The 13,193-nt window shown below is 36.8% G+C and overlaps 7 protein-coding genes across 7 annotated transcripts; 4 read left to right on the plus strand and 3 right to left on the minus strand.

Annotated features, from left to right (window-relative positions):
* Positions 1-63: 63 nt before the first annotated feature.
* On the minus strand, positions 64-1,645 carry PRCAT00001640001 (serine/threonine protein kinase; the record flags this gene model as incomplete). Its single annotated transcript, XM_062951447.1, has 2 exons — positions 64-834; positions 911-1,645. 2 exons carry the CDS (start codon positions 1,643-1,645, stop codon positions 64-66), a joined length of 1,506 nt encoding a protein of 501 aa, XP_062808449.1.
* Positions 1,646-1,869: 224 nt separating this feature from the next.
* PRCAT00001641001 (uncharacterized protein) lies at positions 1,870-2,175 on the plus strand (the record flags this gene model as incomplete). Its single annotated transcript, XM_062951448.1, has 1 exon — positions 1,870-2,175. The coding sequence occupies one exon, from the start codon at positions 1,870-1,872 to the stop codon at positions 2,173-2,175; it is 306 nt and encodes a 101-aa protein (XP_062808450.1).
* Positions 2,176-2,565: 390 nt separating this feature from the next.
* Positions 2,566-3,168, plus strand: PRCAT00001642001 (uncharacterized protein; the record flags this gene model as incomplete). The annotated part of the gene is made up of 1 exon (XM_062951449.1): positions 2,566-3,168. One exon carries the CDS (start codon positions 2,566-2,568, stop codon positions 3,166-3,168), a length of 603 nt encoding a protein of 200 aa, XP_062808451.1.
* A 358-nt stretch (positions 3,169-3,526) lies between these two features.
* SWR1 (chromatin-remodeling protein) lies at positions 3,527-8,206 on the plus strand (the record flags this gene model as incomplete). The annotated part of the gene is made up of 1 exon (XM_062951450.1): positions 3,527-8,206. One exon carries the CDS (start codon positions 3,527-3,529, stop codon positions 8,204-8,206), a length of 4,680 nt encoding a protein of 1,559 aa, XP_062808452.1.
* Positions 8,207-8,380: 174 nt separating this feature from the next.
* On the plus strand, positions 8,381-8,719 carry VMA10 (H(+)-transporting V1 sector ATPase subunit G; the record flags this gene model as incomplete). Its single annotated transcript, XM_062951451.1, has 1 exon — positions 8,381-8,719. The coding sequence occupies one exon, from the start codon at positions 8,381-8,383 to the stop codon at positions 8,717-8,719; it is 339 nt and encodes a 112-aa protein (XP_062808453.1).
* A 119-nt stretch (positions 8,720-8,838) lies between these two features.
* On the minus strand, positions 8,839-10,695 carry MSC7 (meiotic recombination directing protein; the record flags this gene model as incomplete). Its single annotated transcript, XM_062951452.1, has 1 exon — positions 8,839-10,695. The coding sequence occupies one exon, from the start codon at positions 10,693-10,695 to the stop codon at positions 8,839-8,841; it is 1,857 nt and encodes a 618-aa protein (XP_062808454.1).
* Positions 10,696-10,768: 73 nt separating this feature from the next.
* Positions 10,769-12,892, minus strand: PRCAT00001646001 (uncharacterized protein; the record flags this gene model as incomplete). The annotated part of the gene is made up of 1 exon (XM_062951453.1): positions 10,769-12,892. One exon carries the CDS (start codon positions 12,890-12,892, stop codon positions 10,769-10,771), a length of 2,124 nt encoding a protein of 707 aa, XP_062808455.1.
* Positions 12,893-13,193: the final 301 nt, after the last annotated feature.

Raw genomic sequence — 13,193 nt, forward strand, 5'->3', positions numbered from 1 at the left:
AGCATACTATTTCCTGTATATTATTTAGACATCTCTCATTTTTTTCCAACTACATTAGGAACTCTAATTAAATCCAAGAATTTTTTCTTTATATATTCGGTCTAAGTTTTCCCTATTTCTTGTGATCCACGTTTGTCTAAAACAATCTTTGGCCATGAACCTGTTCTCAGGATTCACTCGAATAAGACCTGTAATAAAGTTTTTAGCAGATATACTAACTCCAGCAAAGGCAGGTCTGTCTAAATTGAGGATTCCTTGTCCAGCTGTCTTAATTATATTAATATTATTTCCATCGCAGTAGAAAGGAGAAATTCCAGAAAGCATAATGTGGATCATTATTCCGAGTGACCACATGTCGCATTTGTAATCGTATCCCATATTTAGATCTTGAACTTCTGAAGATATTGTTTTGAAACTATTCGTCTCCAGTATCATGGAGCTATGTTTGGGGAGCTCTGAGCAAGAAGTCGTACCAAATATTTCTGGTGCGCTATATTCAACCGTTCCAACTAAAGTAGATGCTCTCAGATTTGGACTTTTCAAGCATTTAGCTATGCCAAAATCGCAAAGGTATATTTTCGTACATGGAACCGGAGCCAGTAGTAACACATTATCTAATTTAAGGTCCCTGTGAACTACATTGAGGTCATTATGTAAGTAATCAAGTACCTTAAGTAGTTGAAACACAATCAATATGGTCTCTGTCTCCCCAATTGGTCTCAAAGATGTTCCTTGTACAAGATATGAGAATAAGTCACCACCACAGACGAGATCTTCAAACATGTAAAGGGTATCTCTTATAATGAATGCATCATGGAGTTTAATAATATTTGGCTGTAAAAGTTAGTATATATTTTTTCATTTTGGTGCATTATTTGGAGCAAATGCGCTAAAAATTTCAGAAACATACATGATCGGTTTTCATCAAGATTTCAACCTCGTTTCTAAGTTTCTCTGTATGACCAAAGTTAAAATCAGGTTTCATTCTTTCCTTTATAATTTTCACAGCGTAGCATTTGGGGTTATTGTTTTTATACGCCACATAAACCGATCCATACGAACCAGAGCCGATAACATTCTCAGTGATATCCCAGTGTTGAATTCTCTGTCTTAAAAGGCGATCAGAATTAACTATTGATATATATATCATTTTGATGGCTTTCGTAATTTCTATAATGTCGTTGCTTTGAATCATACTGGTATTTCCTTTTCCCACTAGAACTCCATTGATATAAACTCCATTTTTGGAAACATCTTTTAAGTATACAATAGCTGGGGTTTCTGAATCGAATGCTATAGACCATAGCAAGCAATGGACTAATGAAATAGTAGCATGACTAATAACAATATCACATATGTCTGGCTCACGGCCAACTTTAATAATATGCTTAGCATAAATAGGGTGTATCGTATTTGGCAGCTTGGGAGAGTGAATCTGATTAGCAGTGTCAAATTTAGAGTCATGGTTCAAACTTAAACTTTCGGGCTTTGTTTTACAGCTTGCAACTTTAGCAAAGAATGGTGTTAAGTGGCCTGAAACAGTTATCATTTCATCTACCACGCTATTGCTCGTACTCTGTCGGGGCTCCTTGCTAAAGAAAGTAATTACTTTAAGAAACCCCACAGTGTCCCTTGATCCATCCATTGTTATAATGTCTAGCTGGTTAGAGCAAAATATATTGTTTAGGAGAAAATATTTGCAGTCAAAATTGAAAGTGAAATTGATTATTTTGGTACGGCATATAGAATAAACTCACATTTCGATTATCTATCGAACGCCAATAAAAAATGAAGTAAAAAGAATTATCGGTCTACGCATACATTTCTCTTTGCTGTTATATTAATCTAGGTTTTAATTAAGAAGGCATTATGTTTGCAACAGGATCCAGAGGATATGTTAGATTGACGTTTAAAAGATTTCAATCTTCGGGGGCCAAACTTACATTCAGCAATAAATACAATTTCAACATAAATCCTCCACCAGTTCATGAATATTGGAATGCTAGAAATAATATAATCTTGCTTGCATTTGTTCCTGTGTTCTTAGGGGTAGGATACGTTGCCAAATATGTAGGAGGCAACGTTTACGGCGATAGCGTTCTTGAAGCTGTCGAAGGTGAAGATGCATTTATAAACGGAAATAAGATATTCGAGTCTCAGTTATCAAGTAAATAATCGATACATGATAATAATTAGATATCATCCAGTAGCTCTGCTGCTTAATCTGTGTATTGAAATGATGTGAGCTTAGTTTTGGAAGTGATCTTAAAAAGAGAAAAAAAAAACTGAACTTCGCTTTAAACGAGAGAATAGTTTAAAAAAAAAGTTTTCTAGTCTACTAGTAGCCACATTATGTACTTAATAAAATGAACTAAGGAGCTTTTGTCTCACACTGGAAGAAACTGGTGAAAATTCAGTTCACTCTTTTTTAACGCTTACGTAATATATGACCAAACTATTTTGAGAGTGCTTGATTCTCTGCTATTTTCATTGGTTCTCAGAAATGAAGATTTTAACTATCTAGCAATAGAAATAAATCAAGAAAACCTATCCATACAGTCTATAATGATAGCCAGAGTTGGATTGAGAAGTTTCAAGAGCTGCATAAGATCTAGAAGTTTGCCTGTTAAAAACATAAGGTATTTAACAACAAAAACAAGTATTACTGACCATGCCACTGGAAGGGTTATTACTTTAAGTGATCCTAGTCGTCCAGAGATAGCTGACTATCCCAACCCTGAACCCAAGTTAGCTCAAGAAAAAGATCCCTACATCAAGTATGATGATCAACAAAACAGAAGAAATATTGGTGAACCTGTAAATATTGATGATGACTATTATGATATGTGGTCCCCTGATTATTTTAATTTTGTCTCTGACAAAACAGCTTTGAAACACAACGGTATCTTCTTCTCACTTATATTTGGCTTTGGAGCAGCCATATGGTATTTTGAATTGAATCCTGCTAAGCCAGCTATGCCAAGGTCATATCCTTCAGGGGGTTTAGCAAAGGAACTTGGCTCGGGAGATGATAAAGACGATTTCTTCTACCGTGTTAAACCAGATATTACGGCAGAAGAAGAACTTGGTTTCTTGGCCTATGATGAATCTGTTGCCGAAAAACGCGATGCTTACGTTAAAGCAAATTCTGACTTCATAAATGCATAAAAGTGACAGAACTCGTATGCCATATATTAATTTAGCTATTGAAACTTAAGCTATAAATGAAAGTTATTAGATTACTGAAGGAAAACTGATAACCCTAATACTCAGAAAATACTTCTAGTCTTAGTGCGTTTTTATATAGCTTACCATTTACATAACATACAATTTCGAATTGAACATTATATTTAAGATTCAGTAAAGCAGACATGATTGAATACATGTCTCTCACAAATCAGTTGTAGACCTGCATATACTCTTACATGACTTATAAAAGATATGCTACTGAATATCGAGGCAAAATAAAAGAACAATAAAAGAGCTAATCTCGACTATCTTCACGTTTGAAGAGTTCTGGTATACAATGGGAAGACACAGGGCAGCCAAGGTGGGTGTTACGTCCTCTGAAGAAACGAGAAATGATTTTCCAAAAATCATTCCCAAAAGAAACGGCCGAAATTTTGATGATTCTGACGTTAAAAGCAGAAAGAAAATAAAGATTGATAAGATGGAAGATCAAAGAGACAAAAGGTTGGCAAAGTTAATAACTGATTTTAACCTAAATGTGAATGAGTTATTTCAGCTTAGAGAGTATAAGTCAGTTGTATACTGGAACCCGTTAGATTTCTCTTTGGCAGCTGAACCATCTCTGTCTGAATTGTTCGAAGCTTTTCTCAAAAATCAGAAATATAATCTAACATGGTATCAGGAAGATGACTATGCTCAAAAGCTCAAGGATTTGCCTTTAAGGCTCCAGAAGAAGGTTCTTGCAGAAAGAGACCAAAAAGTGGCTGAGACTTTTCCTTTCAGAGAGCGTGTTCTTGAAATTAGCAAAAGTCAAGAGCTACATCTCTTGAAGGATGAGAAGAAAGACGAGGAAAAAATGGAAACATTGCATAGCAACCATACTATGAAGCCTGATAGATCAGCAAAATTCATCTCGAGGCGAGAGAAGCATTTTGAAGGAGGGGCAGACAAATTACAACTCAAAGAATGTGCTAACACGAACTATAAATTAAAAGCTATTAAATATTCAATTCCAGCTTCAAAGGTGACTCACCCTTCACATATTCCTAACTGGATCCCTGGAATACCTAATGATGGCGGATTAAGTAATGGAAATGAACATTCAATGCCAGAAGCTGGACCGGATAAGTTAGAAATAATAAACTCAACTTCTGGAATACGCACTATACCTGATATCAACGGCAAATTGGAAAATTTTTTAAGGTATAGATACAAGTGTGCTATCATTGACGATGGGGCTGCCACCGATTATAACTATACTCTCGAAGAATACAATTCCATAATGAAGCAACAAGAGGATTTGGTGCGCAAGATATATCAAAAGGTTATGATTGAAAAGAGCCTCGAACTAAATGGAGACAAAGTAGAAAGGCGCAAAGTAGTTTTGCCCCATTCATCTAATCTCAAGCAAGTCTCCGATCCATTTAGGTCAAATGGATCAGTAAATCCTAAGCATCCTGGTGGACAAAATAATGTCACTTATTATGATCATTTTTTGAACCAGGCTATTACAGTTTCAAAAATACGCCAACAAATGAGACGACTGCATTACATGAAGACCAAGAAAATAGCACAAATGATTGAGCTGTATTTTAAAAAGAAGAAAGGAGAAAAGGAAAGAATAGAGAGAGAAAGGGCGCAGAACTTGAAGCGAATGAGTCGACTTGCTGCTCTGGCGGTCAAGAAGAGATGGATACAGGCTACTAAGGTGTATCGATATTTACAGTTACAGAAAGAGGATGAACTCAAGCAAATACGAGGAAGAGAGCATTTGAGCCAAATGATAGAACATTCGACACAGTTGTTAGAGGCTCAGTTAACAAACCGGGGTTCTGAAGGTTTGGATTCTGACCATGCTGAACTGTTGAGTGATGATAGCGATCTCAATTCTGATGGTAATTTTACATCAAGTACATCGGAGTCAGAAGAGAACATCGCAAATAAGGATCTGGAGCTAACAGTGGAGGAATTGAATAAAAAGTATGCTCATTTGTTAGATAATTCAATCCAAGATTCTCGATCAAAGATTGATCAAAACGAGAATGAAGGCAACCATGAGCCTTTGAACATAGGATTAAAAGCATTATATGATGTGGTGGAGCCAAGTGATGAATTGTCAACGAACACGGATTATACAGAAAAAGAGAAGGAAAGAATCAACGAATTGAAGATGGATAAGAGGGATAATCTGATGGGCTTAAGTGAGAGTCTGGATCTGCATGATAGCGAGGTCTCTGAAAATAACGAAGTTAAGGTTGAGAAAAGGGATTCTTTAAACAACGGCAAAGTGTCAAAATTGGCTTCTTTGTTTAATTCAGAACACCTGGATAATGACGCTTCTCAGAGCTATAGTTCTAGTGCAGAGGCAGATTCTGATGATGAAATCTTTTCGACAACGGATGAAGACGATGAACCGAAAACTCCGAAGTCTGTAACTTCACCTTTCGACAAAACGAAAAATGATCAAGTGGTAAAGGAGGAAGAGATCAATGGCTCTAAAGTTCAAGATGTTCCAATTCCGTTTTTGCTAAGAGGTACCTTAAGACCATACCAAAAACAAGGACTAAACTGGTTAGCGAGTTTATATAACAATGGTACGAATGGTATATTAGCTGATGAAATGGGATTAGGTAAAACTTTACAGACTATCTCATTGTTGGCTTATTTAGCTTGTGAGCATCATATTTGGGGTCCTCATTTAATCATAGTTCCCACTTCTGTAATGTTGAATTGGGAAATGGAATTTAAAAAGTTTGCACCTGGGTTCAAGGTCCTCACATATTATGGGTCTCCTCAACAAAGGGCACAGAAAAGGAAAGGCTGGAACAAGCCTGATGCATTTCATGTTTGTATCACCTCCTATCAACTAGTAGTGCATGATCAACTGTCCTTTAAAAGAAGAAGATGGAAGTACATGATTCTAGATGAGGCCCATAATATTAAAAACTTTAGATCTAATCGGTGGAGAGCTCTCTTGAATTTTAATACCGAAAATCGTCTATTACTAACGGGGACGCCTTTACAGAACAATTTAATTGAACTTTGGTCCTTATTGTATTTCTTAATGCCTTCATCGAAAGCAAACCAAGCGATGCCCGATGCGTTTGCGAATTTGGATGACTTTCAAACGTGGTTTGGACGTCCTGTGGACAAAATTCTTGAACAAACTGGAAGTAATGAACTTATGGATGGTAAAGGTTCTACCACTACGATGGACCAAGAAACTAGGAATACAGTTTCTCGTCTACATCAAGTTTTGAGACCTTTCTTACTACGAAGATTAAAAAAAGATGTAGAAAAGCAAATGCCAGGAAAGTTCGAGCACATTGTATATTGTCGGTTGTCTAAAAGGCAACGGTTTCTATATGATGATTTCATGTCTCGGGCTAAGACCAAAGAAACCCTCTCTTCAGGAAACTTCTTGTCAATTATCAACTGTCTCATGCAATTAAGGAAGGTATGCAATCACCCAGATCTCTTTGAAGTGCGGCCTATTGTGACTTCTTATGCAATGCCGAAGTCGGTTGTCAGCTCATTTAACTCGACAGATGCTATTGTCAGAAGGTATATTAATGATAACTCATTTAAGAATGAAGTTAACATGGATGTTTTAAATTTAGATATTGTAAATTTGGACAGCATGAACTACTTTGTTGCGGAATCAATCAATAGATTGAAATCTTCATCAAGCTTGGAAGAACAGAAGAGCAAATTAAACTCTCTCATTGAGTCAAGTATGGACGATAGCAAATCGGGCCCTCTATGCCTAGATTACTATAAAATGGTTAAGAGACAAAAGCAGGAAGAGACCAAAGACAAATTAGAACATTTCATATATTTAAACAATTTAAGGTGTGGTAGATCTCCAATTTTCGGATGCTCATTATTGAACAAGCTTAAGTCAGCTACGGCCTCGAAGTGTCGAACCACGAGTGCATATATTGATATTGTTCCTACCTTATTCAAATTAGTGGAACGAATGACTGATACGATTGAAAAGTTTTCTGTTATTACACCTGCAGTGGTTGCTTTGGATATGAAAGATCAACTTATTCCAATTTCGACACAATACAAAATTCGGCAGGAGACTTTAAAAAACAATATTGACAACCCTTTTCATAAATCACAAGTGAAATTGTCAATTGCGTTTCCAGATAAGTCTCTACTTCAATACGATTGCGGGAAGCTTCAAAGATTAGCTACCTTGTTGCAAGATTTGACTTCTAAAGGTCATAGAGCTTTAATTTTCACTCAAATGACGAAGGTGTTGGATGTCTTGGAACAATTTTTGAATATTCATGGTTATAGATATATGAGATTAGATGGTGCTACCAAAATTGATGATCGTCAAATGTTGACTGAAAGATTTAATAGAGACAATAAGATTCCAGTCTTTATTTTATCAACCAGGTCAGGAGGTTTAGGAATCAATTTGACTGGTGCAGATACTGTGATATTTTACGATTCTGATTGGAATCCTGCGATGGATAAGCAGTGTCAAGACAGATGTCATAGGATTGGGCAAAGTAGAGAAGTGCACATATATCGTTTTGTGTCTGAGTACACTATTGAGTCAAATATACTTAAAAAAGCAAACCAGAAGAGGCAATTAGATAATGTCGTTATCCAAGAAGGTGAATTTACGACTGACTATTTTGGAAAACTTTCTTTGAAAGATTTAGTTAATGATTCAAACATTGTGGAGGATGTTAGCGATCGACCCATTGCTCCTGAAGGAAACGTCGAAAATGCTTTGGCACAGGCTGAAGATGAAGATGACCGAGCAGCTGCAAGCGAAGCTTTGAAAGAATCGGTCTTGGATAATGAAGACTTCAATGAGGAAAGTAATTCGGCTACTGCAGAAGGTTCCCCTTTTCAAACACCCGCGCCTCCAGAAACCACTTCACAAATTTCTATCAATGGTAGCAACGTAGAAGATGAAGATTTCGAAGAAGGTGTAGGTCATGTTGATGAATACATGCTCCGGTTTATTGCCGAAGGCTACTTTTGGGAGTAAATAGATTTGTATATTAATTGTATAATAAATGATTATGAGAAACATTAGAATAGGGCACAAAAGGGATAGTCGTGTCGACATCAAAGATTCGTTTAGATTAATTTATTATCAGGGTGGAACATATTTTCTTTTATCTCCTGCTATATAGAATAACTTCAAAGTTTATCAAGGAAGATGTCTTCAGGTATTCAATCATTATTGAAGACAGAGAAGGATGCGGCCGAAATAGTAAATGAGGCAAGAAGATACAGAACCAGTCGTTTAAAGTCGGCAAAGGCTGATGCTCAAAGTGAGATTGCTGAATACAAGAAGCTGAAAGAGGCTGAACTTCAGTCATATGAAAAGGAGCATGCTGGGTTGAATGAAAAGATCGACAAGGAAGCAGACGCTGAAGTTCAAAAGGAGTTGGCAGCTATCAAAAGTAAATACGAGGAAAAGAAGACTTCTGTTGTCAAGCTCGTCGTAGACGGTACGATCAAACCTGCTCCAGAGTTACATGTAAACGCCAATTGATCTTAGAATAAGATCCTTTAATTGATGTTTCAAAAAAAACTTTTGCTTTAATAGAGAGTATATGTTAATGCTAAAATATATCTAGTTACTTTTTGTATCCAATGTACGGGAACTATAATCTACTTTTGTGTCTCCTTCGTCACCAATTTCTTGAATGCTTTTAAAACTTCCCAAATTCGATCGTCATACCCAGCTTTATTTAGGCTCTTTAAGAAGCTCCATGCAACTTTATCGTTCTTGATCGGATAATCTAATTGAGGAGGTATACTTGTTGCTACTCCCAACATTCTGAATAAGGGTTTATCCATGACTACTGACTTCGCAACACAGAGACTTGTCAAACCTTCTTCCCCTCCAAACTTTCCGTAACCTGATTTCTTGGTACCTCCAAATGGTAATTGAGCGACATAGAAAGTTGCAAAATCATTAATGGCAACGTTTCCGCATTCGAGCTGATTCGCAAGTTCATTGATCTGTTCAAAATCTTTCCCGAAAATAGAGCTGCCCAATCCATACTCAGTCAGATTGGCTAATTTGACGGCATGGGCTGCATCCTTGGCTTTAATCATTGTGAGCACAGGTCCAAAAACTTCTTCTTGGAATATTCTCATTGCAGGTGTCACATCTGCAACTACTGTAGGCTCAAAATAATGACCTTGAGGATAATTCGGATGTTGAAATGGACTACCACCACAAAGTAAGCGTGCCCCCTTTTCAACAGCATCAGAAATTAATTCTTCTAGATGATTAAACCTGTTACCCGAAATCATTGCACCCACGTCAATTTCATCTAACTGATCGATATCAGAGCCTAATCGAAGTATCTTGACACGATCTACTAATATACGTAACAATTCATCATACACTTTGGGCAAACAAATTACTCTTTCAATTCCTATGCAGTTTTGACCAGCGCTTTGAAAAGTTCCTCTCATAATTATGGAAGAGAGACGCTCAAGATTTTTTACGTCATTCAAGACAATGACTGTATCTTTTCCCCCAAGTTCGACCACACAAGGTGTCAACTCCTTTGCTGCACTCAGAACGACCCTGTGAGCAACTTGTTTAGATCCAATGAAAGTTATATGTGAAATTCCAGGGTTTGAGGTAAAAAAATCAGCGTCCTCTGGATAACAGCAAGTTAATTGAATTAAGTTCTGATTAATATTGAGCAGCTTCAAAATTGTCCTTAGTAGTTCCACAAACCATTTAGACGACCACAAGACTTGTTCTGAGCACTTAACAATTATGGCATTTCCTGTGAATATCGCAGCTACAACTGGCCCCACAAGATTGTGAAAAGGATAATTCCAAGACACCAATGCGGCGACGACTCCTATTGGTTCGTACCTTACTTCCCCATTTTTTAACAATCCCACCAATAGATGAGAGGGTCCTGGTCGCTTAGATGGTCTTAGAATTTTTTCTCCATGAGCAATTATCCAATTGATTTTTTCTAATGTCACCATGATTTCCCCCATCAGCGCATCAATTCTAGTCTTTCCACTATCTCTACATGCAACTCTAGCTATATCGTCTTGGTGGTCTATTAAGTAACGACCAAGCGTTTTAAGAAGTTTCCTTCTAAGTGTGAAGTCTGATTTTCGCCAGGATGCTTGAGCCTCTTTTGCTCTTTCAACTTGTCTGCTCATCTCTTCTCTGCTGGTCGCATTGAACGTACCTAAGTATTGGCCAGTAGCAGGGCAATAACTTTGAATTTTAGTGGGTTCATTCGGAACCTTGATACTCAAATTAGGGGGATATAACCTTTTGCCTTTCCAATGAGGTTTTGCTTCGTCAGGAATGGGGATTGCTATTTTGATAGGCTCCTCTATTTTATTATAACGATTGGGGCGAGACGTAAGGTATTTAGCATATAAATAACACAATAATGGCACAATTACAAATACAAAGAAAGTACTTGATATCTGATACTGCCATTGCCATTCATGTAACCTCAAGTCAATTGATATCATCTTAGGAACTGTCAACAATTCTATTATGTTTGTTCATTTTTTATTTACGTCGCGACTATATAATTTGTCTATCTTAACCTTGATGCACTCCTGGGTCTTCGGCATCTTGAAGTTGCAACTGGCGTATTATTTCCGCAAAATCATCCTCTTCAGTTCTTCGTTCAAGAATTGATCCGATCACACCTTGATCTATATGATCAAGTAAAGAATCTGTAACGCTGTTTTCATTAGTTCCCAAACCATTAAATTCATCATAACTACGTCCAGCATCTTTTGGAGGTAAAACATCATATTCATACAAGTTTTCGAAAGACCAAACTTTCTTTGGAAGTTTGGCCATGATTTTGCTTTCACCTGACAAAATTGCAAACCTGATCAAATTATATGGTATCTCTTCACTTTGGGGACCTTGCCTTTGAGCTCCGAAAAACGATGCCAAAGACGACGCGATACCTTTCTTTGTGGGCATTAAATCAGGGTTGTCGAATAATTTCTTCAACTCATCGTGCAAAAACTGCTTATGCTGGGGATCTTTCCATAGCATTCCGGCACGTACCATGTATGTTTCGGAGGCAAGTATCGACTCGTCGGTTACAGGAATATCTTTTTCTGTAATATGAATATCCCGGGATGATCCAATTGACTCAAATAACTTGAGAGCCAAAATAGGATACTTCATGAATGCTGTCTTCAAAGCGCCTGAAGCTTTTTCCCTCTCATTTAAATAAAGAAAAGCCAATGATCGAGAAAATGCCAACCCAGGAGTGAACCATTTATCATAAGTTGTGATTAGGGGCGAATCCACAAATTTGATTAAAAACTCATATTGTTCTCCCAAAATGGCATAAAAATCAATGAAATATCGAACTCCTAATGGATCTTCCGCGGGAGAGAGCGCTAAGAGAAACCTGCAAAATGAAAATGCTGTGAAATAAGTAGAACGCTCGCCTAAAATAGTGATGTACCTGAATAAACACAAATAGAATTGTCTATTCAAAAATACTTCGTAAGGCAATCTAATGAGGCCACTTTTTCCCTCAGCCAAAAGCTCATGGAAATTCTTATGAAATGACCAGTCGAAAACAAATAAACATTTTTCTGTTAGCGCATGGCTAGCTACTTTGTCACTCCCATTTCTCAACAAAACCATAGCAACTTGAAGGAGCGTCTCTGCATGATAAGGATATTGCTGAAGCAACGTCATTAGCGATTCAGGATCGGGAGTCATCACGACGGATGCATAAAATTTTGAATTTGCCACTTTAGCTTGAATAGTATCATTTCTTTTGAACTTGAAATATTTCACCCCTAAATGAAGTTCCTTTTCTATCTTAGACTCTATCTCGCTAATTTCAAAGGTGTCCTCCTTGTACAGAAAATACTTTACTAGTTCATCAAACTTTATTTCCTCCATCGTCATTGGTCTTTGGGATGTGGGTAACCAGTCATCTTTAATTTTAGTTAAAAGAAGTTTTCTACTTGTTCCTGGAACACTTTTATGGTCTCTTCCACCCCATCCTCTAGTTAATTTAGCCAATTTTTTATATTGCAGTAGGACATTAGGCGAAATGGACAATGACGTGGTTCTGTTAGCATCTTCAATTGTTTCAGCTGACAAGTTACCAAACAAATTTTTTAGCTCGGAGTCCGGATCAAAGTCTTTTAAGGATTTAACTGACAATAGGGGAAGGCTCTGTTTAGCTCTATTTGAGGTAAAGTACTTGAAATTTGAATCATAATGCTGCTGAGGCTCAATAATCAGATCAAGCTCCTCTTCAAAATTATACATGTCATTTGAGGAGGCATTGATATTAGTTACATTCTTTGACTTATTGTCATCCTTCTCTCTTGCTTCAATCAAATTTTTGAGAAATTCCTCGTCGCTATCGCTATCACCTTTTTTCTTCGTATTTTTTGGTTTTCTATGCTTACCCTTGTTCTTTCCTTTAGATCTATTTGATTTCTTGAAGCTATCAGATTCCTTGGATGTATTGAATAAGTTCTTTGTTTCGACTTCCTCTCTCTCACTTCCTGACTGTTCATCTTCGCCGTCATCATTTAAAATAGAGAAAGCGTTAAAAGATAGCTTAGGCTCATGAATGAAGCCTTGTTTTTCCCAATCACCTGAGCCCAGATCTGATTCTTTATTCTCTTCTACCTTTTGGTTTTCTAGTCTTTTCAATGCCCTCGAACTCATAATTATATAAAAGTATAATTATATTTAAAGAAAAACCATCGCTTTGAAATATAATGCTGTCACTGCATATTGATATATGGTTGGTTTTATCAATAATTTTGTTTTGTGGATGCAAAAGAGGTCAAATTTAAAACTACAGAAAAAGTACCAATAGAACAGTGTAAGCGTAAATCTAAAAACTATTTTCTGCAATAGATATATTGCTGATTGAAATTTATCAATTTGGTTGATTTTGAGTGAAACCGAACTTATAAAGACGGTCATTAAACTGCAAAAACATATTGACATCTCAAAAGGTAAA

This window comes from Priceomyces carsonii (assembly GCF_900007245.1).
Source record: "Priceomyces carsonii strain CBS4050 genome assembly, scaffold: Debaryomyces_carsonii_scaffold_2, whole genome shotgun sequence".
Lineage (NCBI taxonomy): Eukaryota > Fungi > Ascomycota > Pichiomycetes > Serinales > Debaryomycetaceae > Priceomyces > Priceomyces carsonii.